Here is a 27,437-nt window from a genome sequence, read left to right on the forward strand (position 1 = left end):
GCACTGTGTGTGCATGCATGTGTACGTGTGTGCGCTCCGCTTAGTTCAGAGACTTCAGCTGTCTTGGAGCGACACACAAAACACACACACAAGCATTTATTCTCTTATCCAACTCAGATGTTGAATTTATTTGTTGTAGATTATTACATATGTGGTATTATTTCTTTTTTCCCCCTCCTCTTTCATCTTTTTGGAATTCTTGCTTGCCAAATAAACCCAGCAGAATTAGACCCGGAAATATGCAGTGAAACACACAATTCAGTGAATCTGGCGGGCTGAGCCAGGGTATAACCTCAGCCTGATGTGAAAACAAATGTGTTCACTCTGTGAAACAAAGTGTACGTGCAGCACAGGCTGCACCCATAGATGATCGGTAAAATCTTCAGATAGTGTGTGCGTGCGTGTGTGTGCGTGCAGACGTGTGTGTGTGTGTGTGTGCGTGTACCTGGTCTTTGGGGGCGAGGGCGTGTGCATGGTGCGTGTGTGTGTGCGTGTACCTGGTCTTTGGGGGCGAGGGCGTGTGCATGGTGCGTGTGTGTGTGTGGGTACCTGGTCTGTGGCAGCCAGGGCCCGGTGGGCCAGCAGGGGTCTGTAGTGGATGGTGTGGGAGGTGTTGTTGAGCAGGATGGTGCGGTCCTCCACCTGCAGCACCTGGATGCCCTGCCTCACCACCGACGACACGCAGAACTGACACACCTGTGGGGGGGGGGGGGGGGGGGGGGGGGTTAGGGGTACGGTACCACTTAACACTGGAGTTGATCACAAGCGATACATGAATATCGCTGTATTGAATTGCAAAAAGCAAGGATATTACTCGCTTCCTCGTAGTTAATCCCCAAGTGTCCTCAGATGAGGAGCAGATTCATTGTAAATCTCACTGTACAATGGACCACTTGCAGGATTCAACAGATTTTCACTTTGTTAGAATGATAAATGTATGAGTGTCAGTAATGACATATCCGTTCTTCTATCAGTCACAAACTTCACCCTCGGGGACAATAAAGTATGACAATAAAGTATGTAAAGTATGTTTACGTCTGTGAATTGTTTTGAAATCCATTTCACACGGCAATTTCTAGTAACGTCTATTTCAAAACAACAAACATCAAATCTTGTAGCTTAGCGTTAGACTCTGCTATGCCCTGGCCACGGCCTTCACCTTCTGGCCTCCGGGCAGGGCTCCCAGGGGGATGTCCGCCTCCACGCAGCCCTCTTCATCCAGGGTCAACATCTCGCTGCCGCTGTCCTCCTTCCAGCGCGGGGAGGTCTGCTCGTGGACCAGCTTCAGCGCCCTGGACTTGTGGACCGTGTTGGTGTGGGCCCAGTAGATCCCCACCTGGAAGGCCTGCTGGAGGACGGCAAACGATAAGAGGTCCAAGATGATACAGTGAACGACGTGAGGGATGCACATACTTACATTCCCTTCCAATACAACGACAGGACTCATCAAACACAAAGCAGCTGTTCCTATGCATGCGCAGCGCTCCTGACTCTGACCTGCTCGTCTTGCACGAGCAGGCGACCAGAAACACTGGCGACCAGAAACACGGCAGCAGTTTCAGACACAACACACCCCCTGTACCCCTCTGGCCTTCCCATACAGAGTCCAGGGAGAGCGGAGGGTAGGGGCCGGGCCGTCCACCCACCTGGAAGTTTGGCGGCACGATGACCTTGCCCGCGGGGATCTGCAGCACGATGGTCTCCCCCTCAAACAGCCACAGGTCCCAGCGGGAGTGGTTGGCCAGCAGGGCCCAGGGCAGCAGCTCCACCAGCAGGGTGTTGAGGCCCCCCTTCCAGCAGGACAGCTTGACCTGCATGGGGCTGTCCCACTGGGCCACGGGCTCCAGGACGCTCCTGCAGGGGGGAAACACACAGCCCCTTAGTGGCAGTAATGCAGTGGGGTCAATAGGAGGAAGGGCCAAGAACCATTGACTTCTATGTAAGACAAGTATTAAATATAAAACAACATTAAGGCCAATGGGAAGGGAAGCATTGCATTCACAGACCTGTGATTGACAGGCAAGATAGATTCATCTAACCAATCAGGGGAGAGAGTCCTTGATTGGTAAGAAAGAATTGAGCCGGGAGTGTTCTAAAATCAAAATAGTCTCATAGAGGCGAAAGACAGCAGTCTCAGTCTCAGTCTCAGTCAACTTGAAAGAGATGCTCTTCCCAGCACTTTTCACTCACTTATAACTGACAGAAGTTTATAGCATTTCTATCAACCTGCACTGAAATGCCAAATCTTACCTCCAGCACCGTATAAGGAGTTTTTATATGATAATTTTTGATGTTCCAGATCAGTTATTGCTACTGTCAATATGAGTGCTGACATTCAAGACAATAGCAAGACAACCAGTAAGACAGACGAGAAGGCACTCTGCGCTGGGCCGTCATGTGGTGAGCTCTTAGATCATCAAGGCTCTGAACGCAGTCCAAAACATATTACTATAAATACATAATACCCTAAAACCCACTTGTAGTGCTGTAATGCTACAGGACCACATGGCTGTGTTGGCGAACAAACCCGTCCACACCACCACAAGATTAAAGGCATTGTAATTTCTCTCGGTTTGTGCTGTCCTTTGTCTTAGGGTGTGCCAAAAAAAGAAAAACCGAGCATTTGACAATCATAAAAGGGCATTTAAATGTAATGTAGATAAACAACGCTTTTCCCACATCAGTCACGCTCCACTGACCATTAACACAGTGGAAACCTCCTGTGAAACCACACGTACACACACAGCAACTGTTTGCAAACAACTGATGCCGATCCAAACAGCTGTGGACCGGGCATCTGGGCGAGAAGGCTCCGATCGTACATGGGCAGAGAAGCCCTAAACAGGGACACTTTTTCATGTGCCCGACGACTGCTACCACAGGCGTTTCATGGCCGTGGCGGTCTCTGTGACTCCTAAACAGAGCTGGGCGCCACACAACCAGAGGGAGACAAACAGTTCACTCAGCCCGGAGGTTCAAAGTCCCCCATGCCCGGCCTCCGCCCTGGGGGGCACTCATCTCCTACCTAGCCAAGCCTTCCGGCCCTGTAGTGCACATCATTTTCACAACATAACCCTTCACAGCGCTGTCTGAGTCGGTTCCCCGCTGTGACTGTTCTGTGGTGTGAGGTCATGACAGCACGCAAGGGCATGTAGAGCGTGCATGTAGAGCATGACACACACAGTGTGTGCGTGTGTGTGTGTGTGTGTGTGTGTGTGTGTGTGTCTGTTTCTGTGTGTGTGTGTGTGTGTGTGTGTGTGTGTGTGTGTGTGTGTGTGTGTGTGTGTGTGTGTGCGCGCGTGTGTGTTTTCATGACCTCAAGGTTAAGGGCCCAGCATAGGGCAGGGCTCATGAATCACATTACGGAGCTAATTGAGAGAAATGAGCTGGGCAGCTTCTGGCAGGGCCTGCCAACACTGGGATGCCGGTCCTCAGGGCTATTCTCACACGCACGCATGCACATGCATACGCACATACCCAAACTCAAACACACGCATCATTCCGTCCCACCAGTATAAGATGTTTGTTCTGTGATTGCTGAGGTGCCCCACTGCCTTGAAACTCCCAACAGAGGGGAATGAAACAACATTTACGCTTTAAACTTCCTCTAACCCTGAAGACACAATATTGACCCAACCCCACCCGAGGAGTCCGGTGGATCCAATGCTGCGCTCTCTTTCCAAACAACACACCAACCCCGCGTTGAAAGGAGACGAAGACAAATATACCAGCTAATACCTCACGTCGCGTCAGCCGACACGAATCACCATGTCCGTTTGAAAGATATTGTTTTGATGTCAAACTCTGTTCTTTGCCTCTTCCTTCATAACAAGTATTGGACATTTTAGTCCTGGGCAAACTGTCAGGTCCCATCACAGAGGACGGGCCTTGCCCTTGGGCTCGTGTTTTAATGGGCAAACATCACTGGCTGGAGAGGGAGGTCTGACTGACAGACAAACCCAGCACAAAACCACCACAGATCAACCATCCACTGGGACCTCAGTGTGTGTGTGTGTGTGTGTGTGTGTGTGTGTGTGTGTGTGTGTGTGTGTGTGCGCTTAAAAGACCACTATGCATGTATGAAATATCAAGGTAGGCCACATGTGTAGCAGAGATGTGGTACATTGTGTGCATGCGTCTGAGCGCCTTATAGTGTTTGTGTTTGTGTGTGTGTGTGGTTGTGTGTCTGTGTGGGTATGTATTTGCATGCCTTTTGCTGAGGATGTGGGCAAGCATTGTGCTTACTGCTATCAAGATGTGATTGCCTTGTGATAAAAGACATACCCACACAAACACACACACACTCATACACTCACACACCCATATATATACACTAGACCTCCTTAACACACAAACGAACCAAAAGCGGGCTTGGGAACCCGGGCTGAGTTCTGAGGGAATGTGAAGCCCTTTGCCATGTGTGCGCAACTGCGCATGGAGGACTTTGCTTGTGACAGCCCTAATCTGTGGCCGGCTGGGGACAGCAGGAAGCCTGCTTGTGTATAAGCCTGCACAGATCTGCCGTGTCGCAGCGGCACGCTTTCATTATGTGAACAAAGAGACAGCAATTAAAGAGAAGCCTCTGGTATGAAAGACCCGTCTTGAGCATTTCTGGATCTTTCTGCCAAGGGGTTGGAGTGTCCTCCAAAATAATTTAATGCTTGCTTCAAGATTTATTAAAAACATCTAGGGGCAACGCACACTGAGTTCGAGGGCAGAATCCCATTAAAGACTAAACATGATGCTAACCGAACATCATAACGCATCCTCAGAGACAAGCTTGTGGCGTTTTTTGTCTTTCTGATGCGTTCAGAGTTGGCGCCATATACATGGACCCACAAAATAGGACATGTCTCTCAGCAAGGAGTCGAACCCATCATGAACGTTGCGTTGAGCAAACCTCTCTCTCTCTCTGTGGATCATGAGCAAATGGCTCGCGGCTCATCTACCTGACCCTGTGGTAGACCATGTTGAGGGGGCGGGGTCAGCGTTGGCGTTGGGGTGAGACATACCTTTCCGTGTCCTTAGAGATGTAGGGCCAGGGCGTCTCTGCGGTGGACGTGGCGCCGTAGAAGTCCTCCAGCACCCTCTGGGGCTTCTCCGTCCCGCCCGCCTTGTTGACGATCTGCTTGATGAGGCCGGTGGAGATGGGCACGGCGTAGTGGGAGGCGTCCTCCTCTTCCCTGGGGGAGGCGAACACAACCACGACACAACACAGCGGCGTGAACATGGCAGCCCAGTGAAGGGGGTTCTTGGCGGGCCGTGGGAGATGACGGGGGGGGGGGGGGGGGGGGGGGGGGGGCGTGGGGAGGGGGGGGGTCATGTGGTTGACGGCTTCGAAGAGCGCTCGTGTACTTTGTGGCCTACGACATGAACGGCGCAAACGTCGGCCTTCGTAAACCGTGGGAGACATCTTGCGACCGTCGGTGACCGTCCGCATTGTTCGCTGGCTGGGAGCGCACCGAGCGACCCCCGGTTCACCTCCCTCCTTCCCCGGGTCCCCTGAAACCTCAACGAGGAGTTGAATCTCTCCCTTTGTTTCGATTCCCCCCGCTGCCTTGCACTTTTTCCTCCCGCGAGTGGTAATTCGCCACGGTCACAGTAGAGGCTAAGCAGCAGTCAATAATCCTATTGGGTTGTGGAGCCCCAGACACTGGTCAATTATGGCTTTGAAACAAACAAACTGTCCAAAGTGTCTAATGGCAGCCTGTGTTTGGGGGGCATCCAGTTTCACTTGGCTGAAGGAGTCGGGTCCACTCAGCCCCCCGGGAGGGAGATTATTAATAGAGCCTATTGTGCTGAACAGGGGACGCCAGGGCCTGTTTGGTTACAGGTCTGCTTGAAGAGAAGCAGAAGAGGAACCGTAAGCTTTGCATGCGTGTGTGCGTGCTTGCGGATGTGTGAGTGTGTGTGTGAAGGGTTTGAAGAGAGGGTACGAGAGGATGCTTCTGGTGGTGATCATATTCGGTCATGGACGGTACATCATATAGAAGGGGATGGAGGGGACAGTTTCTGGTTCAACCTCTCTCTCTCTCTCTCTCTCTCTCTCTCTCTCTCTCTCTCTCTCTCTCTCTCTCTCTGTTGTGTTTGGATTGGACCGCAGACGGCCTCTCTCGCTACCTCGTCCATTAGAGGCCACAGTTATGTGTAATTACAGGAAGGAAAGAGGAGCTGCCGGCCCGCACAGCACCGGGATCAGCTCTGATTGGATCAGCCCCGGAGTCGGGGGATTTGGGGAGAAGGGGACATGGGGGGGGGGGACGGGGACGTGGGGGTCGAGAGAGACATGTTCCCGACTTCAAGAGGAGGTTTTATGTGAACGTGAGCTTGTGTTTGAGTGTGCCTAAAGAGACATTTAAAATAATGGACAGGGTGGTGGCGGAGTATGTGGAGGAGTGCTAAGATGAGGCATGAACACCAAGCGAGGGGGGGTTCGGTTGATGATGAGACAGTGGGGGGGGGCGGGGGCGTTAAGAGCAGAGCGACACGGCCGCTTTTGGTGCGGTCTCTACAGGGGACGGCTCGTAAACACTAGGAGCCTTGTGGTCGACATCCTGAAGAGACGCAGCGGTTATTCGTCGCCGAGCCGGGCCTTGATGGGCGAGAGAGAGAGAGAGAGAGACAGAGAGAGAGACAGAGAGAGAGACAGAGAGAGAGACAGAGATCGAGCGATGATGACCCCTCCTACAACAACAGAATACAGAAATATCCCCAGTCACAGCATGTCCGCCGCGGTTGCTTTATGGCAGTCAGCATCAAAACAAACTTTGCGACCAGATACCTAAACACTGGTTAATGGGGCGGGGGGGAGAGGGGGAGAGGGGGAGGGACCGCTAGACTCAACCCGCTGTTTCCCAGTTGCATGTTCCGAACACGGCCAGACAGCACCAGAAGGGGGATTCGTCACCAGGGAACGCACGTCAAACACAACACAGATGTGCAGTAGGAATATCGGTAAACATTGTGCGCGTGTGTGTGTTTGTTTAATATTACCATTTGGAAATTTAGGAGATGCATTTTTACCCCACAACAAGTTAAATTCCATTATAGGGTCTTAACGAGCAGGTAGGGATAGAGATCTTGCTTAAAGATCCTTTCATGTAAACTACCGAACATTTGTATCCTGTCCAGCTCAGTGAGTCAGGAAAAGGCCTTTCTACTGATAAATGTAACCCTTGAGTTTTACGAGGACTTTACTCTAACTAATTTCTATGAAACAAGACACATATCGAAGTAAAACGATGAACCTCGTCGCAAGTACAGTACGACATTAATACATTTAGAAACCCTAGAAGTTTGCAGCGTGTGCAAATGACTGTGAAACTTATTAAGTCTCAGATGACCACCAAAGTGTCCGTAGCGATGGCAAATCAGCTTAAGTTGCGTTGAAAATTTGTTTTCCATTGAGGGATCGGCAAAGCACAGCGACGGGGAGACAAGGCAGACGCTGTGGGAGCAGGGTGACGCTGGTCCTCTCAAAGCTTGTTTGGAGCTTGTGGTGTCTGAGAAGCTTTCTCTGGTGCAAGACGATACGGACAACATGTCCGCGCGTGGGCACCGTCTGCTATAAAAATGAAATAAATAAAAAACCCAAAGAGCACGGAGACCAAATAACAGTCCCTGTGATGTCTGCGTGACCAAGTGTCTGTGATGAGGCGGTGGGGACTGTCACACTCACACTGGAACGGGCAAACATGGTCTGACCGAGACAGATCAGGGGCATAGGCCACACACAATCACAGGGGTGCGTACACACATACGGTGCTCATCCACCCCCACACACTACACTCATTCCTCTACCATGTACAAACGTACCCGACACACACGCACCAGTGTCCGGAAACGATTCGCTTCCCTCTTATTATGAAAACATGGACTGGATTCTACTGAATAACCCCCCGTACCCTTGATGCTGTCTGATAGTCATCAGTATGTGGTGTGAATGTCAAGTCTCTCTCTCTCTCTCTCTCTCTCTCTCTCTCTCTCTCTATGGGGTACTTTTGGCATGAGAAGCATACGTTTTACATGCCAACGCAAGGGTGAAATAAAAACAATAAAAAGTGTGTCTCCTTCTCTCTCTCTCCCTCCTGTCAGCCCTCCCTCCCTCCCTCTCTGCCTCCCTGCCTCCTTTCCAACCACCCACCCCCTGGCAGACCCAGGGACAGGGCTCTGGCAGCATGCAGCCTCCAGCGGTGGCTGGCTGGTGGACTGCTGACGCTGTGGGAACCTGAGACAGTGGCCCCCCTCCTCAGTGAGGGTGTCATCCCTTTGAGCGTGAGTGCCGCACCAAAAACAGAAGCGTGGGGCGCCTGATGGCCCCTCAGACGCCGCATGGTGCCAGCACGGGGGAGTTTCTCCTGTTTCCACAGAACATGACACGTTGTGAGTACGGGAGAACACATGGGCAGAGTTCTGGGAACAGGGCGAGTGATGGGATGTTAGCATGGGTTACCGGTAGTGAGCATGAGGTGGTGCCTGGGATCGGAACTGAATTAATTTCCAAAACTATTGGCCCAAATTTGCCTCATATACTATTTCACCATACCTCAGGGAACAGCGACAGTAATAGAAGGGGGCATATTTAAAGAGGAAAACAATTTTTTTTTTTTTAATTTTGAAGCGTCTGCATACTGGATCTCTTTTAGGGATTATACAGTCTTTTCCTTGATTCAGAAGTGATGGATGACTTTGGTTCTTCATGTGTCCCCTTGGTAGCTATCTCTGCGATGTCTTAGGGCCTTAGGTCTCTAGAGATACCATGGCAGTCGTGTCCTAATATGTTATATTTACCCATGAGTGTTTTTCTTCATACCACCTGCTACAGAAGAGGAATTTGTGTGTGGTGTGTGTGGATTCAAAAGGTAAAGCAGTTCCTTTATTGGTTATCTTTGGACAAAGACCATAAACAACAATACCTATTGCATAAAAAAAACAAAAAACTAAAGAATACACTTAAAACAGATTATGAATTCTGAGTCTGGTGCATTGTGGGTAGAGTAGTTTTCCATGTTACCTGGCCTGGAAGGTGAGGTGGTGCGTGAGGTCGGCCTCTGTGTTCAGCAGCGGCTCCTGGTGGCCCTGGCCCTGGATCACCTGGCTCTCCTTCAGCCCCAGGCTCCTCTTCTCCATGTGGATGATGACGGGGTCCGGCAGGTGGCTCCGCATCACGAACAAGGGGCTGAACACCACCTGAGACCACGGGCAGATGGGGACACTCAGAGCCTACAAGGCAGAAACTACACGCATTAACACACACTGACCACTGTGTGACCCTGTGCTTTATAGCAGTACCCCTGACCTAACAGTATCTATAAAGAAACAAGTATCAGCGTCCGGGGGACTGGACCTTTGGATTGATTCCCTGGCAATCAATGATGTGTTTATTTAATATCTTTTGGATAAATGTTCGTTTTTTGGGATCAATATCAAATTCCCCAAAGGGTGACATTTCCTTACACGCTGTGGAACTCTAGTTCCCTGGAACGCTTTGTGTGAGCATGGTTTTGTTAGGCCTTTGTTTGTGTAGGTAATTAATAACACATTGTTCTCGTTACCTAGTGGAAGCAGTAGATGCCTATGTGTAAATATACACTAGCGTAATTGCACACTGGGGTAGATTTAATCACTGCGGGTGTTAATTCCTGGACTGGCGTTGCAGCTGCCGTAGCCAAACACAATAATAACAGGTTTCAAAACAAAACCTCAACTTAATGTCTAAATGATGAAATGGGCTTTGAGCGGACTTAATGAACTGTAATGTTGAGCTGCACCACACCATGGTGCATGTGCACATTGAGCAGCGTGTCTGTGTGTGTGTGTGTGTGTGTGTGTGTGTATGTATGTGTGGCTCTGAGTGTGAGTGTGACTGATGCGTCTGTGTGTGTATGTGTATGCGTATGAGTGCGTGCGTGGCCCTTTGTGTGTGTGTGTGTGTGTGTGTGACACTCACGACTCTCTGTTGCAGAGGGGAATGGGGTTCGATGGTGATGAGGGTACACCACACGTAGAGCAGAGACCCACTGGAGCACGGCACCTGCACGTAAGGAGACAGAGATGATCCACTGCTGTAGGGGGTTTCCAACACAACTTCTCAAGGGCGCTCTCTTCTTCCCTTTTGGTGATGGCATGGCAAATAAATGGCCAGGGTTCACACGAGGTCAACAAGCTGGTGTCTGTGTGTGGTTGTGTGTGTGTGTGTGTGTGTGTGTGTCTGTGTTTGGGTTTGCTTGTGCATGTGTTTGGGTGTGTGTGTGTGTGTGTGTGTGTGTGTGTGTGTGTGTGTGTGTGTGTGTGTGTGTCTGTGTTTGGGTGTGCGTGCTCCTGTGCATGTGTGTATCTTTGTTTGGGTGTGCGTGTGTGTGTCTATGTTTGTGTGTGCCTGTGTCTGTGTGGGTGGGGAGGGGGGTGGGGGTGGGGGGGGGGCTCGGATGTTACAGAGAGACAATGACAAATGTGCTTGGCCTGTGTTTTGGTTTAACGATATTCACAGCCCTCATGTGACTGGATAAAAGCGTTTGAGACTAATTCCATTCCGGTCCAGCAAGAAGCAAAGGCTTGAGGATGCTGGCCCACCCTTAAGGACATCAGGCTCTTAATGTGTCCCTGGTGTCCCCTGTTCAGCTCCTCTGTGTGAAAGCCTTGCCCCTGACAATGTGGCCCAATGCAGAATGAGTGCATTAACACTAGAGCAGGGATGTTGGCAGAGAGAGAGTGAGGGCACGGCGATCATGATTCTGAGAGGATGCAAACAGGGAGAGTAAACACTGAGATCTGTCATGTTTCTGGCTCGGACTAAGACATAAGAGAAGAGATAAGATAAAGGGATGCATAGCTTCAGGTCAAGGAGGTATTTTATACGGGCAGACGTTATCTGGCTGGCACGGCAGTGCGGCTGTGATTCGATCCAGTATAAACAAACTCAGCCACGGAGGGGAGGTTACAGCGACCCGCTGGCTCTCCTCGAGGATGAAACACCAGGGCAACGGGAGAAACCTCAGCCAGCAAGGAGGAGGAGGAGGAGGACGGTGAGATAGGGAAAGATCGAAGATGCCGATAGAGAGAAAGGGAGGCCGAGGGAGGGAGAGACAGAAGGTATCAAGAAGGAGAGTGTATGGGTGGGAGAGATATATCTAGCTTGGATTACAGGCCAGAGATAGAGAGGGAAGGTAAAGATTGATGTGGAGAGAGTGAGAGAGAGATAGAGAGAACTGAAGAAGCGGCTACTAGTTATGACATCGCTCTCGTTCTGAGCCAATGGGTGATGAACGGCTGCTCGGAGGGGAGAGAGGAGAGAGCGGGAGCTAGGTTCCAACTGATGAAAGAGATGATTCAAACACATGCAGGGAGCATAAAGTCATGCAATATACACCACTTCCAGCTACCGCCACCCGGTCAAAGGTTCAGAGTATCACTCCCAGATAAAAAGATCCATAAAGATTTGTTGCCATCAAATATTTAGTGCAACCCTTTTGGAAGCCAGCCTGGTAACCAAGCACACAGCATTTTACACACATTATAAAACCCTGATTCAATCCTTCCCCTCTAGTACCTGGTACCTGGTTTAATGTGTCTGGACGTGATGCGTTTTGTTCTTTAATGTATCCATCTTTGGATGGCAGACTTCAGCATATGAAAGCAGAGACACAACTCGCTTTTGCATGGCAATGAAGACAATTAAGTATTTTCTCTTCTATTTTAAAGCGCACAAGCACAGGGAGAGAGTGAGGAGAGCAAGAGATAAAAAGGATACCTCAGGGGGAACTGAGTGGAAAGTGAGTGTGTGTTTGTGCGTGGGTCTGTGTTTCTGTGTGTGTGTGTGTGTGTGTGTGTGTGTGTGTGTGTGTGTGTGTGTGTGTGTGTGTGTGTGTGTGTGTGTGTGTGTGTGTGTGTGTGTGTAATCATACGGCTGTGAGAAAGTGCCTTCAAAGCCTCCCCCCCCCCCCCATCCCCCCCACCCCAGTGCCCACATATCTCTGTGTGTTTCCTGTCCGGGCCGTGTTGTTATGAGTGCCTGTAAACTGTGTTCTCCAACAGCTCGCCGCTGCGACTAGGGGACCGAGAGCGGGCCCTTTGAAGGCCCAATCTCGCGTGGGGATCTGCATCAGCTCCCTACTGGAGGAACACCAGGGGGGCCCCGTCCCCTGGGGCCCACCCAGGCAGGCAGAGGAGCGGGGGAGGATCCGGTCCCAGTTGGTGGTCCGGTCAGCGCCTCCAAACATGGACACTGTATTTGTATTGTTAAAAGTGTACGGGGGGGGATTGAGGGTCGCTTTGTGTTTGCAATGTGTGTGGAAGTGCGTGCATATTATGCCTGCCTGGTGCAATTTTGAACCTCGGCTATTTTAGTTTGCTGCTGCTGGACAGTGTGGTGACACGGAAATCCCAAGGACACCACCGCCGTCCACTGTGGCTTGGCACTCTGGGGGCCCGAAGGCATATGGGGCCAATCCAAACACATACAGATGAAGGGAGAGCAACCCAGCAATGTGAATGCGCCCACGGTGGCTTTGTGACGCATCAAAAACCAACATACATAACAGAGCTTTGCAGGGCTCAGCTGTTGTTCTGTTACAAGCCACCCGTGATCTGGCCAGGTAATCAGGTGGTCCATTGTTATGCTCCTCTTGCATTCTAGGAAAGACTCAATTGTAGTGTACAATAAGAAGTAATATTTTCTGATTCTCTCTGATCCATTCCAGTTCTTGATTTTGATTTAAAAAAGTTGCGGAGCACTGTTTGCAGTGACTTCATTTTTGTCACTGCAATTTTATTGCGATTTTATGCTTTAATTATCCACAATATAATCTCATGGCAAGGCGCAGTGGATACAAGCGTCTGCTGAATGACTCAAAGTCAACGTGCTCACGCGGGTATGATGAGGTAGAGTGAGTTAGCGTCAGTGTGTCCGAGCCACCTTTACCTGCACCACAGAGCTACTGCCAGCACCGCCTCCCCCAGCCCCGGCTCGCTCGCCCTCCCCCCGGTCCAGCCTCAGGTCCTGGGACCAGTCGTCGTCGCCGCGGGCCCGGACGCACAGCTCCGTCATCTCGGCGTCCTCCAGCACGTAGGAGGGCAGCATGGCCCGCGCCTCCAGGCAGTCGCAGTGCTCCCGCACCACCGTCTGGCCGTCGGCGCCCACATAGTGCTGCACCACCCGCAGCTCGATGTCCTGGGACAGGTAGCTGCACATCAGCTGGCGCCCGCAGATGGTGATCTGGAGAGAGAGAGAGAGAGAGAGAGAGAGAGAGAGAGAGAGAGAGAGAGAGAGAGAGAGACTTAACATTCCCTCGCACCACATACTGATGACTCTCAGCCAGACTCAGGGGTGGGGGGGTTATTCAGTAGAATCTAGTCATGTTTTCTGAAGACAAGGGGAAGAGGGAAGGGAGAGAGGGAGCGACGAAGACAGACAAACAGAGAGAGAGACCGAGAGAAATTCAGAAACAGAGAACACTTGCTCAACATTCCCTCACACCACATCATAGAGCAGGAAGAAAATGCATTCATCTTTGATAATCATTGTCCAAACCACAGTCATCAACGTCTTCCTCTCTAACAAGGTCATCTACAACATGGTCTTCAAAACACACAACAACAATGACGCAGTCCACAGATGATTAAAACTCCCTGCTGCTGATATAACAGATCCTCCTGAATGCATCTGATGAGCATCTGGATGTTACAAGCCTGTTGCTGGGGCCAGACCAATAGTTGAACTTTGTAGTTGAATTATTGCCTTTGGGATTAGCCTCGCACACTCACCCCCACACACAGATCACCTCTCATATGGAACCGACATATCCAATGGAGAATTGATAGTTTCCGCCACCCTCTGTGTTTTATTGTAAGTGTGTGCGTGCATGTGTTGCCGTGTATGCGTTCCAGTATTCATAAGCCTGTGTGTATGTGTGTGCAACGCATCAGTGTGTGCTTAACTGTGTGCACATGAGCGTACGGAGCTGTCCGAGTGTGTGTGTATGAATGTCTGCCTGTATGGTTGTGTGTGTGCGTGTGTTTGCATGCCTGTGTGTGCATGTGCATCTTTGTGTGTCCGAGCTTACGTGTGTGTGTACGTGTGTGTGTGTGTGTGTGTGTGTGTGTGTGTGTGTGTGTGTGTGTGTGTGTGTGTGTGTGCGTGTGTGTGTGTCTATGTGTGTGTGTGTGTGTGTGTGTGTTTGACTGTGTCGGCACGTGCGTCTGCGGGTGTGTGCACACACGTGTGTGTGGCTGTGATAATGATCTCGGGGGGAGGTAGGGAGATGTAATGGGGGTAGCTCCTCCTGCTCATCAATCAGCCCTCCACGTCCACTCACCCCGGCCCCCCGTTGGGTCCATCGGGGAGCGCTAGATACACACACACACACAACCTGACACAGACAGAGGAAGGTTTTACCCCCTCTCCATCTCCCTACAGTCCCTACTGCTTCAATTTGCTCCTCAAGAAACTGACAGGCAGACGTACACAAATGAAAGTGGAGAGGGGTCGGTCGGTGTTAAGACGACAGAGCAATGAAGAGCGGGACGTGACTGAACTGAGAGCTACGCTGCCCAGAGAAACAGGGGGGAAATGTTATGAGAAACACAGAATGAACACGTATATACATCCAACGGAAAAACCTTTTGAAGGTAAACAACCATTATGAAATTGGAACGGAAAACAAATCGACCTCCAATAATAATAAGCCCTTATTGATATCGACGTATTCAGTTTTTAGCACTGTGTTTACATTCCGCTTAGTGGACATCTGCGTATGAAAAGACTTGGCACGACACATGCCCAACTTTTCACTTTGCGGAGACACGGATTCATGACTAAAACATTTCGGCATGGTTTCACACTTTTGTGCTCGATTTTACAGCCCATCATTTAAAATATTTGCAAACAATGGGATCAAGGAGTCGCGGACAGTGCATCAGAGGAAAGTCAAAGTCTGCGTGTGCGCCGCTCCGACTCAGAGAGTGCCCTCTCACGTAGCGGACCGTGCCCCATGTCCTCCCCTGACTCCCAGCTCGCCTGCCTCTGAGACCGCCCCGGGCTCCCAGGACGCCCTGTGATGTGTCTGCTCTGTGATGTGGGCGAGTGCAAGAATAAATCTGTGTCACATTAATGTATGCCGGAGATTTCTCAACTGCAGGCGGCACCAGGGAGCACTGTGAACAATAAAAGCACATCACAATGAAAGCGCAATGTGGATATGGGTGTGTTGGTGTTTGTGTGCGTTGGGGGGGGTGCATGAGTAGATTGCGACGTGGATGTGATTCACTGCTTCGCAGCATCAGCGATACACTTTCACCCGGTTGATACGCTGCCACTGGAAACTGGGAGGGGTGAAGTTCCCAGTGGATGAACTAGCGGACGAGTCACATGTCTGGATGCGACCGGAACACACACGTTGCCATGTTATCTGGCGTGTAGTCTAAACAGCACTAGGGTGGTGTGCGTCTGTGTCTGTGATGTGTGTGTGTGTGTGTGGGTAATCTAAAGGTAGAGGAGGCTTCTGGAAACAAACAAGGCTGGGAACATCTGGAGGACACAGGAACAGGGACATGTCATGTGACACCAGACTCATGCATACAGCGCGTCACGGCGGTGACCAACTTCCATGCCCGCCCTTCAGTCATCGCAGGGCGGGCTCCTTGTTTGTGTGATCGGCGCTGGCGGCTAAACCCATTATTCACATGATTCACCCCTGAATTCTTTCCGATGTTGAGTAGGCGGCGAGCAGCGTGGCCGCGACGTGCACAAGAAAAACGAAATCAATCTTTCAGACATGACCCGTGTTCCTAGTAACCGGGAGACGGGTGGTTTATGGGCCTGGTTGGCCTGGGGGGGGGGTAAACGCTTTTGTTTTTAGTGCTACAACACGTACTACGAAAACCCAGCAGAACGCAGTCTGCTTCTCATAAGAAACAATATCATAACACTGCACATGGCCGTGGCGCATCAAAGAGTCAGGGAAGGAAATAGGGTTTGGTACTGACAGACGACAAAAAGCAGTCCTCCTGGGCTGTAACTCCCTTCTCCTGATTTTAATAATGCAACAATTCAAAAATTAAACACACTTGTGTATCGTTGTGTGTTGGTCGAAACAATATCGTCTGAATATTTAAAACTATTGTAATTTAAACTGTGCGGAACGGGACCTTCTTAAAACAATACGCACGCAATGAAACACTTGCACAACATCTGGCTGCTGATCACTGCCATAGCACCCCCTGTATGAACCGGGGCCTAGGGGGGCCTTCCTCAAACAGCCGCAGCGGAGACCTACCTGCTTCTGGACTCCGTTGAGCTGCGTCACCTTGATGACGAGCGAGGCCGTGCGGCCTTTGTACTGGATGGTTCTGAGCAGGGTGCCGGCGTTGTCCACGCTGAAGGGCTCCGACCAGCGCCAGTTCCCCCAGCCCTCGATGCAGATGTGCAGCAGCTGTTTTCGAAAAAAAGACACGACACCAACACAGAGAGTGAGGGAGGGAGAGAGGGAGAGAGGCATGAGTGACGGATGCACCACAGAGACATACAGATAAGGGAACACATGGACAGATTGATGTGGCCCCGACAGACGGCCCCACAGGTCGGCTAAAATAGGCAGACGGAAGGAAATCGTGGGACAGACAGATGGACAGAAGAGTCCAGACTTCAGGGGTTAGTCTCTGTGCCCTTCTATTTATCCCAGAGCAAAAGGCGGGTAAACAAGCCGAGTCTGTGTTTAGGCGATTTGGCCGGGGAGAAAGGAATGACAGAGTTCCTGTTTACTGTTGCAGAGCAGGGACACACAGGCTGCCGTTGGCTATTGAACCAACACACACACCCACACACTAGACTACTCCGAGGAAAACAGCTGATGTGGAAGCTCATTTGGGTTACGTGTGTCAGACTGCGTGTGTCTATTTCTGTGCTTGCGTGTGTGTCTGCGTGTGCGTGTCTGTTTGTGTGTGTGTCTGTTTGGATGTGGCAGGCTGTGTTCTCCACAAGTTCTAAATATGAGGCATATAGGTCAGCTCTGATCCGTTATGGCTTCGTACCCATCACTCCAGAGCCGACCATATCAATGTTTGTGGCTTGGGTTTCTCAGCAGATACACAGACGAGGAAGAAGAAGTGTACTCCATGGACGATTATCTTTTGACCCACAAACATGGAGAGAGCGGTAGCCATTATACAAATGTTTGCCAACCCCCCTGCGCGTTTATGATGCATTTGCCCTGCAGAATTTTCCAAAGAATTCCCGTTCTCCACAACATCAACAAGTTATTGGTCAGTCCAATCCGGCCTGTAACTAAAAAAAAGATGTCCCCCTCAAGACCCTGGTTGGCACATATAGACAGCGAGACACTGTCGCAACACACACACATACGTACACAAACGGGGTGCTAGGGCTGTGCAGGTCAACAGCGGGAGCCTCCCATCTGCTCTTTAGTGAGTTCATTCCCCGTCATCTACACTGATGTCCCCCCCCAACCCCCCCACCCCTCAGGATGTTGAGCGGTGCAGGACACTACGAGTAAATCCCCTCTGTCAAACACTGCTAGTGTTGTCATGGGGACAAAGGCCCACAGTACGGGAGCGGATCATAAATATGCAGCCACTTCTAAGGCCTTCTCCCCCTCTCCCGAGGCAACAAGGTTGACCTCCGACCCCAGTGAACTCTTGCGTGCTGGCTACGCTGCCAACACAACTCAAAACGTGACAGGATGAGAGAGCGAAAGAGAGAGATGAGAGAGAAAGAAGGGGGGAATTAGGAAACAGAGAGACGGAAATGAGGCAGATTAGATTGAGTGAAGGAACACCTTTGCTGAGAGCGTTGATCAAACAATATAGATAGATATTCTTTAATGCGACAACGATTTACATTGTGACACATCGCCTCAATGTGCCAAACATTTAACTGAGCCGTGGAAAGGGAAAACAAATTACCCCTGGGTTCAGAGAGCACCGTTCCCCTCTTAGCCGAGACCTTTCGCGTTCCTCACGGCGTCGCACTCGCCACTCGCTGTTTGAAGACGGATTTCATTACAATAACACGCTTAATCAAAGCCGGCGTTTTCTCTTTCAAGATCCGTCGGCTGCCTCCCTTCCCAAAGCATGTGTCTCGATGATGACATCACTGCTCAGATCCACAACCTCGTTGGACCCGGGCCTGTACTAGTGTCGCGGGGTGTAAAGGAACCAGGTGGAGGAGGTCACCGCTCCGATCCTATCAGCCCCCGCTGTCGAGACTGACCCGGGCGAGAAGCCTCGTCCAAACAAACGGTTACCACTCAGAAGCAACAACAACAACAATCGGGTTCCTTCCCGGTCCTTCTGTGTTCATCAGGGGACCAGCATGTTTGGAAACTGTTGTGTGGCCGGTCCAGAACCTCTCATGAGGGAAACATCAGATCTCAGTATGTTTGGTGTGGTTCATCGCTGCACATTGATCTGCCCTCGACGACCTTTGAGGGAGGAGTCACGGTAACGTCGCCTGTCACACTTCAAAACGCCCTGTGGCTGTCGTCATTCACGTCCCAGCGGTGTTGACATGCAAGGGAACGCAAGATACATGAATACAAGATCAAGGAAAGGCTGCTGTGGTAGCCACGGACTAATCAGAACGCTGTGACAACAGACTAGGACTTGCCGATTTGTTTAAGGCATGACCAAACCCAAAAGCTACAGTGGAGTTGAAGCCTGTCCATGCATTAATTACCCATGGTAGGTTTTAGCTTACCAAGCTGTCATTGGTACTAAGATTGAGGGCATGTTCCAAGCTCAAAGGACTGGCGAGTAGGCTGCATTGCTTGTAAAAGTGATGTGGGAATGGTTAGACAAGGCCACTTTGCCAAGATAACTAAGGCCAAAAGTGGCCGTTTTTTTTGGCCACATGTGACACATCAGATTTTATTCTGAACAGTATAAACAACAGATATCACATGGAATCTGATCTTATTTATAATCACATCTGAGCCACATTTGTATGCGGTTCTAGATCTGTCACATATCTGATATCAGGCCATGCAACCGCAACGTAAACAGTAAAAAAAAATCTGATCTGAGCAAAATAGGGCAGTTGACGTGTAACATGAACATTGCTGTATGGCCAACAGGTGAACTGAACTCGACCCCGAGACAGAGCACGCTGAGATACACACAAGTTTACATTTATCTCAGAATTATTTAATAATCTGACGCCAACCAAGTGAAATACCATGATATATATAATTTATCATTATCCAACCATTATCCACATATTTACAGCAGAGCAATTAAGGGCACTGTAGTACACAAAAATACTCTTTATTATGACACAACATTCTTGGAGGAGGGAGTTATTTTATATTGAAAAATGAATCACTATTAGCTTCCAATCAGCTCATACGCCCACTCTCTGGTTGAAAAAAAGAAACCCATCCATCATTTAATAAAGCTATCAAGGTGAAGCTCAGCCCTGTTCTAATGTTAAGTGAACAGAACATACGTGTAGTAGAGATTGGCAGAATATGATTTATTTTGCTACATTTTACCACAAGATTTATGAATATTTAGGCCATATTTATCAGTTCATCTCTTCTCTTGCAGGGATGGTACACGTGACATTAACTGCAACGTAAACCGTGTATACAGCGCTCTCATAAGTAGCACATCTGATTTGAAAGAAACACCACAGCACAAATCCCCAGTACAACCCCCCACCCTTTTCTGTGCTAAATCCAGAGGGATAGAGTGTGATTAAGGTTGGCTAATGTCGCTCAACTATTCCCAGCTTTCCAGCACATTCCTGGCCTCCAGCTAACTCACCAAAGGGATATGCTTAGGCATCATTAAACTGTCCAGCAACCACACAGATTTCATTATCAATCCGCTGACCCCGGGTCGTTGGATGCAGGCCACGGGAGGCCTGGACAGCACCGCTTCTCCGTGACTGATTTACTCTTTATCTTCCTCTCCGACAGAGCAAGATTTATTATATTCAAAATTATAATACCCATTTTTTTTCAGTTTTCACTGATTTGATGACCGGTACACATCATTTTTGTTGCAGATATCCTCCAGAAGATGACAACAGGAATGGTGTTTGTCAGACTGTTGCGTTGTGGCCTCCTGCCTGTCCAAATGCTCCCACCCTGATATTACCAAGGTACTTTTGATAACACTTTTGGCCGGCCTATCTGACAATGCCAAATTACTCTGCATCTATTACATTCGTTCTACGTGAACGGACCGCAGATATAGATTCACTACGGGTTTGCGTGATCTAATCCCAAGAGAATTTGGGAAATCTCAACAATATGAACACTTTAATAGGAGCTGACACACGTTTCATAGGATGTGGTCTCAAAATTGCACACCCCAGATTGTCATTATCAAGGAATTTTCACCAAATATAGGGCCATCTTAAACCGCGTTGAATGCTTCGTTGAAATCCTGTGATGATGCACAAAACTGTTCAACAGATAACCGATTTGTTCTCTTCAACATCTGTCTAATGTCACCAGTAAGGGAAACTGCTCTGATGGACAGAGTGGACCTCACTGCCGGGGGCTACTCTGACCAGAAACAGCTCAGAAAGCCGTTACGTGTCACATGGAGGTCTGAGATCCTGTGTTATCGCCATAAAGTTCACAATGTCAATAGTAGGAAAGTGTTAATAGCACCGAGCGGGCTGACCCGACGGTGATCCCGCCTGCTCACGTACAGCCCTCAGGTGTTCAACGTTAAACACATAATGACACGCTCCCTTGATATGCCTTAAACAACTCGGGACGTTGACTGAATAATGACTAACCTATATTTCTAACCATGAACACCTGTTGCCTGAATCAAATATCAAAAGGTCAGAAACATGACATCTAAATCCTGCTTTATTTCAACCCGGTGACCATGCAAGATCTTCATCACGAGATCAATAACACATGAGGACTGTTAAACACGACGCAGATCGCCCGCATACCTCACCGACGCACACACACCAATTTCCTGTTTTGGAAATGTTGCACCCCAAAATTTGTCCGTCACTATGGAAACAAGCGAGCGAAACATAAACACCGCTCTGACACACTAAGAAATGGTGTGAACTTCTGAGAATCCCCAACGCCGCCCGACCAAAACTGTAAATTATATCCAATGAGTCAATCAACCAACCAAACTCAACATCACGGGAGCGATGTCACGTCTACAGCTGGGTCCATCATTGCCTAATCCAAGGCCCACAAGAAAGTCATTATGATCAAAGTTTCCTGTAAGAGACGGTAAGCCGTCCATCGTAACCAAAACAATGACTTTCCACTTCCTGGTCAACAGAGAGAGGGGTTACCTCACTTACATGGCAGACTCTCAAATGTCAGTTTTGATAATATGGGTTTTTTGGAAGCATTAGGGCAAACGCACACACATACGCGCTCACATGCGTTTGTGCGGACACACAGGCTCACATGCACTCGTGCACACACACACACACACACACACACACACACACACACACACACACACACACACACACACACACACACACACACACACACACACACACACACACACACTCACACACAGTGACTCAAAAGCAACAACTAACATGGGAGAAAATATTACATACATAAAGAGAAAGAATAGAAAACAAAGTTAAAGTCTGGATAGCTTCCTAAGTCCACACACACACACACACACACACACACACACACACACACACACACACACACACACACACACACACACACACACACACACACACACACACACACACTTGGAAACACACACACATGGACACAGACACACACACACAAACACCACTGTAACCGCCTGTCTACTGTCCTCAAGCAGGAATGTACTTGGGTAAACGAGACAATTTGAATGTCTGTCCGCAGCGAAATACAATCAGTGTTTGTGGATCCAATGTGGTCGGATGCTGGTGTGCCCATTAGTACCAATCCTATATCCCCTCGCTCACTCCAATTAGGTAAGAACGGAGGCTCGAATACATCCAGTAGACAAACACAAACCACAAGAAGAGCTTGTTTTGGTCGTTGTTTTACCAACGGCAATGTGTTCTACGGGCGAGATGTTCATGGCATCAAGACATGACATGACATTAAGACAGATGTAAAACATAAACTTTTGGTGGTCACCATGGCGATTAGATTAGATCCACTGATTATGTGTATCTTCGATAACATAGCCTGGACGTTTGGAAGTGGTCTGGAACGAAGCCTTTGACCTCTGCGTCATGTTGAGAATGTTGTGTTTGTCTCTGCAGAAGGTCAAGGGAAGACTGGAACAGAAGCCTCAAACTGCGCAGTGAATGAATCCGAGGCCAGGGAAGAGAGCCAACCACCTAGCAAATGACAAACAGGTTTACACGCAGACAATGAAATGATCTGTCCTCGAGCGAATCTTTCCGCTGAATCAGGGGAAAGGTAAGAAGGAAGACGAACAAAAAAGCGCCACCGCAACTGTGTTTGAACTGAGAGATAGAGAGAGAGAGACAAGGGCTTGGTTGCCAGGATGGTTTGAGTGGTGTATTAAACGATGTAACATGAGGGACTCATGGTGGCTTCAACAGCTGTTCATCTGCAGTGCTGCTCTTCTCCAAACCCCAAAGAATGAGGCGAAGGGAGCGCGACATCAAAGTGAAGCAGATCTGCAAGTCTAAGAAGCGGTCAAAGCACTGGGAGAAGGTACAGAGGAGGTGGAAGGAGGAGGCGGAGAGGAGTGCAGAGGAGGAGAGGAGAGAGAGAGAGAGAGCCATTGTGTGGGTACAGAGCTGACAGCGGAGATGTTAAAGGCTTTACGGTTGACTAACACAGTTCTACGCCTTTCCACCTCAAGCACACAGACACACAGACCCACACAGCACAGATCCTAGTCAAACCGGGCCTTCTGAGGAGACACAGACAGGACCAGTGTCTGTGCCGACCAGAGACGTGACAATAGAAGAACTGTCAATGGAGAGCCGGGGAACCACATTGTGGGGAGGTAGGGGGGATTTGACGAGAGATCTGGGAAGGGGCAGAGAGCGTGTCCCAGTCTGTCAGTCTGTTCTAAACACGTACATGCGTACATTTGTGTGTCTATTTATGATACTTGTCAAATAAACACTGAAGTACTGTATCGTACATCTTAGTACATGCCTACAGGGTATGCATGCATGCCTACCGCTCCAAAGCCCTGCCGCAGGGCATTGGATCGGCATCAGACAAGAGGAGGCCTCTGTCACCCCCAAGCTCCACCACAGCTAGAGAGCCCCTCAACAGCAGCCCCGAGTCCAGAGGCTGCATCACAGGCCTGACGCGGCCCTGCTCTGACAGCAGGAATGGAGGCCCCTGTCTCCGCTGGTCTGACTTAGCGCTGTACTATGGAGCCCAGCATTTCTCTTCAGACAGGTTTGGGTTCCTGTAATGAAACCACAGTCGTCCCCCCCCCCCCCGAAACCAACCACAGTATAGTGTACCGTCTAATGAAACCAAGGGTTTCCTAGATTCTCGACAAAGTCTTCAAAACATAGCGCCACAAAACAGCTGCCACTGACCGACATTTGCATTATAAAGATCCGCCGTTTAAAGTTCTCTGAAATACAGCATGCCGTCGCTGTCTTCAAATGATTCTGCGTGGGACATGTTTGCGAAGAGTCGCCCTTTTAAATTAAAAGTTTAAAATTCAGATCAGTGGAGTGGCTGACCACACTATCCCAGGATGCCTTTCTTCCTGCAACATGAGAAACATAAAACACTCCGGGCCTTGGCGGTCGAAATATTCACAGAACATCATTGGAGGAAAGGTACAACAACAAGGCTGAGGCTCACAGAAGCGGGTTTCATAAAATATATGCAATTTCCGCCCGCTCGCTGGACACACAGACACACACACACACACACACACACACACACACACACACACACACACACACACACACACACACACACACACACACACACACACACACACACACACACACACACCAAATCACAGGCGTCTGTACTGTGTGTATACATGGCTCACATTGGACCCACCGACTGCATGTATGGGCTTGGTGAATTGAGCTGGATTTGTGTGTAGGTGTTGAAACATTTACAATGAGTGGCTCCTTAAGTAGTCCACCATGTGAGATGAACTGTGTTAACAATAAACTAAGTGGTGGTGAGAAGACTCGTCAAATGACCTAAAGCCAGCTACGGGCTGCTACAAGGCTCAGCTGGTTCAGAACATAGAGCCTTGTGCTGAAAGCAACCTATTGTATAGTGCTATTTAGTATCAAACAGGAACATTTTGAATTTGCACTTGTTTGATCTGTATGGAAATGATGGACGATGATGAACATCTTTCAGAACTTGTAGGCCACACTTTTCTATGGTCTACTGTCTTTGAGATCAGAATCCCATTGTAAAAGTAGAAGATGCATTTCCTGCAGAAAATGCGGTGAGTGTTCTAGTGCAAAATGAGGTTGAAAATATTTTTTAATAAAGCCATATAGATTAAGACAAATAAATGTTAAATGGCTTAAATCAAGTGAAGGGATTTGAACAAAAGTTCAAAAGTCTAAATGGAGTAAACAATTTAAACATGCACACCATTTAAAAAAATGTCAATGGTTTGAAACAAATAAAGCTACAGCTGAATGAAAAGCGCAAAGCATTGCTAAAAATGCAGAAATGTAAAATTAATTGAACTGAAGAATCTGAAAGGTCAAATGTATTGCACTGCTGGTGTGTGTGTGTGTGTGTGTGTGTGTGTGTGTGTGTGTGTGTGTGTGTGTGTGTGTGTGTGTGTGTGTGTGTGTGTGTGTGTGTGTGTAGATTTGTTAAATGGTTTGAACGAAGGTAAACGTTTGAAAAATGATTGAGTTACGATGTCTGAAGAAGTAGGAGTGTCAGAATGGGCAGACGTCTTCAATGAAAACAGCTGAAAACGAGGCCGGTATGAAACTAAAACTGTGATTCGGAAGAAAGTTTAAATAAAATTCAGTTTAGATATATTATTATGTATTATGATACAAGTGTGTCGATTTGTTAAATGGTTTGAAAGAAGATAAACAGTCGAACATTTATTTATTTACGTCTTAAACAGTTGAAGTACTCCAGAAAAGAAGCGCGCGATTCCAAGCTGAACATGTAAAAATTTGAATGGAGTCTCTAGGTGAAAAAATGAGGAAGGAGATAGGACCCAAAGTTGGTAGAGAATAAGAAAGAAAGAAAGAAAGAAAGAAAGAAAGAAAGAAAGAAAGAAAGAAAGAAAGAAAGAAAGAAAGATGAACACTTATGAAGAACAATAGAGAATAATAGAGAAAGAAAGAAAGAAAGAAAGAAAGAAAGAAAGAAAGAAAGAAAGAAAGAAAGAAAGAAAGAAAGAAAGAAAGAAAGAAAGAAAGAAAGAATATAACTTATGAAGAACAATAAAAGCGCTGCACGCAGCACTCACCTAAATATATATTCTGATTGTTGGTGAAAATGACTTAAATGTAAAACGTGTGGATTGAAGCCAGGTCTCCGGTCATGCCACGGCTCCGGGCCGAACCTTATTTCCTGACGTCAGTGTGTCTTCACGGCCCCGGCCCGCACATTGTTCCCGTTTGACGGGACTTAACGTGAAAAAGCAAACACGGGCTTGTAGCGGCTCAGCACTCATCAACATGATAATTACATTAATCTCTGCGCGTCAGAGAGAGCGTTCCCCGTGGGACGCGCTGTGCAAAGAGAGAGGAATGTGGCCCGGAGATGTTCGGCGGCGGTACCATAACAGGCTGTCGGACACACACGGCAGGACGATAATAAGGCCCTATTGCATGTCAGCGAGAGGCGAGCGCAGAGAACAAAAACCCAGAAAGTGCTGGTGCAATGCGGGACTGGATGGAGGTAATCTAAACGACGGCGAGATACAAAGCGGAGGAATGTGAAGGAAAAAGGGGGCTCTCGCTGTCCCCCGCCTGAGTCGGACGTCTTTCTCATGAGGATCTTGGCTGGGCCGCTGCGGTGGAGCGCTGGGGAATGTAGGACATTGTTTTTCGAGGGGGCTGAATTGGGACCAAATGGTGGGGCTGCAGAAAGATGAGAATGGGTCCCCAGATTATTCCCGAGAAAAGGGATATAAAAGGTTACTGGCTGCATTAGGCTGTCAAACACGCTCTGCGTCCGAGGAATAAGGAGCATGCCTCGGGCTCAGTCCTACCGAGCCAGTCCTATTAATCACTAATCAAGCCCGAGCGTAAGTCTGCTGCATTAATCTCCCCACCGCCACGCTCCCCCCCCTTCCATGCTGAAAGAAAAGTTTGGATTCTCCCAATTGACCTGCAGTAGCATTGGAAACGAACGCTAATGTGAAGATTGGACGACATGGTTCAGCGGTAATGGTACCGGCCGATAATAAATTGGGTTCATTCTTCGCATAAACACATTTTGTGGGGGGCGCCAGAGGGAATCGGGACAGGGAGGATTCGGCCAATCAGGCCCCAGGCTGTTGGAGCCGTTTGTATCCACAGGACGGAGCGGAGGCCAGCTGTGTCGTCCGCCCCAGGACCTGTGAAGGATTTATGAGCATATCTGAGGTGTGCCGTTATCCTCGGGTCCCGGGGTCGGCCCGTCCACGGAGGCGGCCGGGGGAAACCTGGAAAAGTCTCCAGCCGTTGGCTCCACAGAGCTACTGTAACGGGGTCTGGGAAAATGGAGCCAGCCACCACCTCTGACCTCCTGATGTAATGACGTGCTGCAGTGTGTCTGGTCCGGGGAGACGGGACTCTGTGCGTGTGTGTGTGTGTGTGATTTTAATATGACAATGTGTGTGTGTGTGTGTTTTTAATACGACAGTGTGTGAGACTCGTTAAGTGACGGACTGGGCCACAGAGGGCGGTATATCTGTTGACGCACCACGGAAGCAGCTAGACAGTGAAAGTGAAGAACTCCAGATGAATGAGCTTGAGTAACACACACACACACACACACACACACACACACACACACACACACACACACACACACACACACACACACACACACACACACACACACACACACACACACACACACACTCTATCAAATTCCACATCTCCACCCTCTTTCCTAAACTCTCCCTCATTCACTTTCATTTTTTTTAATCTCCAGTCAGAATACAAAAATGGTCCAAGATGTTCACCTTTGACCCCCCCCATCCGGCCAACCTCCCTGGCTACTGCTCAGACGGCCGCTACCACCCTCAAACAAAACACTAATCCAATTGGGCTCTGCTTTGACGCATGCTGGTCGAAACTATTCGATGTATTTACACTGAGGATTGCCGCTGGTGTGCTCAGTTAATTGCTGGCCTGGGGAGGAAAGCTCCAGCTTCCCTTCCCGGTCACACTTGACTCACCCACTGAGCAACACACTCCAGAGTGGCGTGCGTGGATCCAACCCTGCCCATCATGACTCTTCTGCACTGCGTGCCTGTGGAGGAATCCTTCCTCTTTCTCTCCCCCTAAACTCTGGAGGCTGTGGAAC

General features: G+C 49.1%; 1 protein-coding gene across 2 annotated transcripts in view; it reads right to left on the reverse strand.

Annotated features, from left to right (window-relative positions):
- Nucleotides 1-27,437, reverse strand: part of LOC130391475 (intermembrane lipid transfer protein VPS13B-like) — a 64,206-nt gene that overhangs the window by 18,276 nt on the left and 18,493 nt on the right. The window contains exons 6-13 of one of the 2 annotated variants that reach the window (XM_056601630.1): nt 16,272-16,427; nt 12,920-13,213; nt 9,950-10,033; nt 9,014-9,189; nt 5,013-5,183; nt 1,647-1,854; nt 1,160-1,345; nt 550-696 (exon numbers count right to left, since the gene is read on the reverse strand). In XM_056601630.1, coding sequence (XP_056457605.1) covers nt 550-696; nt 1,160-1,345; nt 1,647-1,854; nt 5,013-5,183; nt 9,014-9,189; nt 9,950-10,033; nt 12,920-13,213; nt 16,272-16,427 — 1,422 coding nt within the window. Of the gene's footprint in view, nt 1-549; nt 697-1,159; nt 1,349-1,646; nt 1,855-5,012; nt 5,184-9,013; nt 9,190-9,949; nt 10,034-12,919; nt 13,214-16,271; nt 16,428-27,437 lie in introns of both variants that reach the window. The other variant, XM_056601628.1, reaches the window with a different exon arrangement.

The sequence above is a fragment of the Gadus chalcogrammus genome, chromosome 11 (genome assembly GCF_026213295.1).
Source record: "Gadus chalcogrammus isolate NIFS_2021 chromosome 11, NIFS_Gcha_1.0, whole genome shotgun sequence".
NCBI classification, from domain to species: domain Eukaryota; kingdom Metazoa; phylum Chordata; class Actinopteri; order Gadiformes; family Gadidae; genus Gadus; species Gadus chalcogrammus.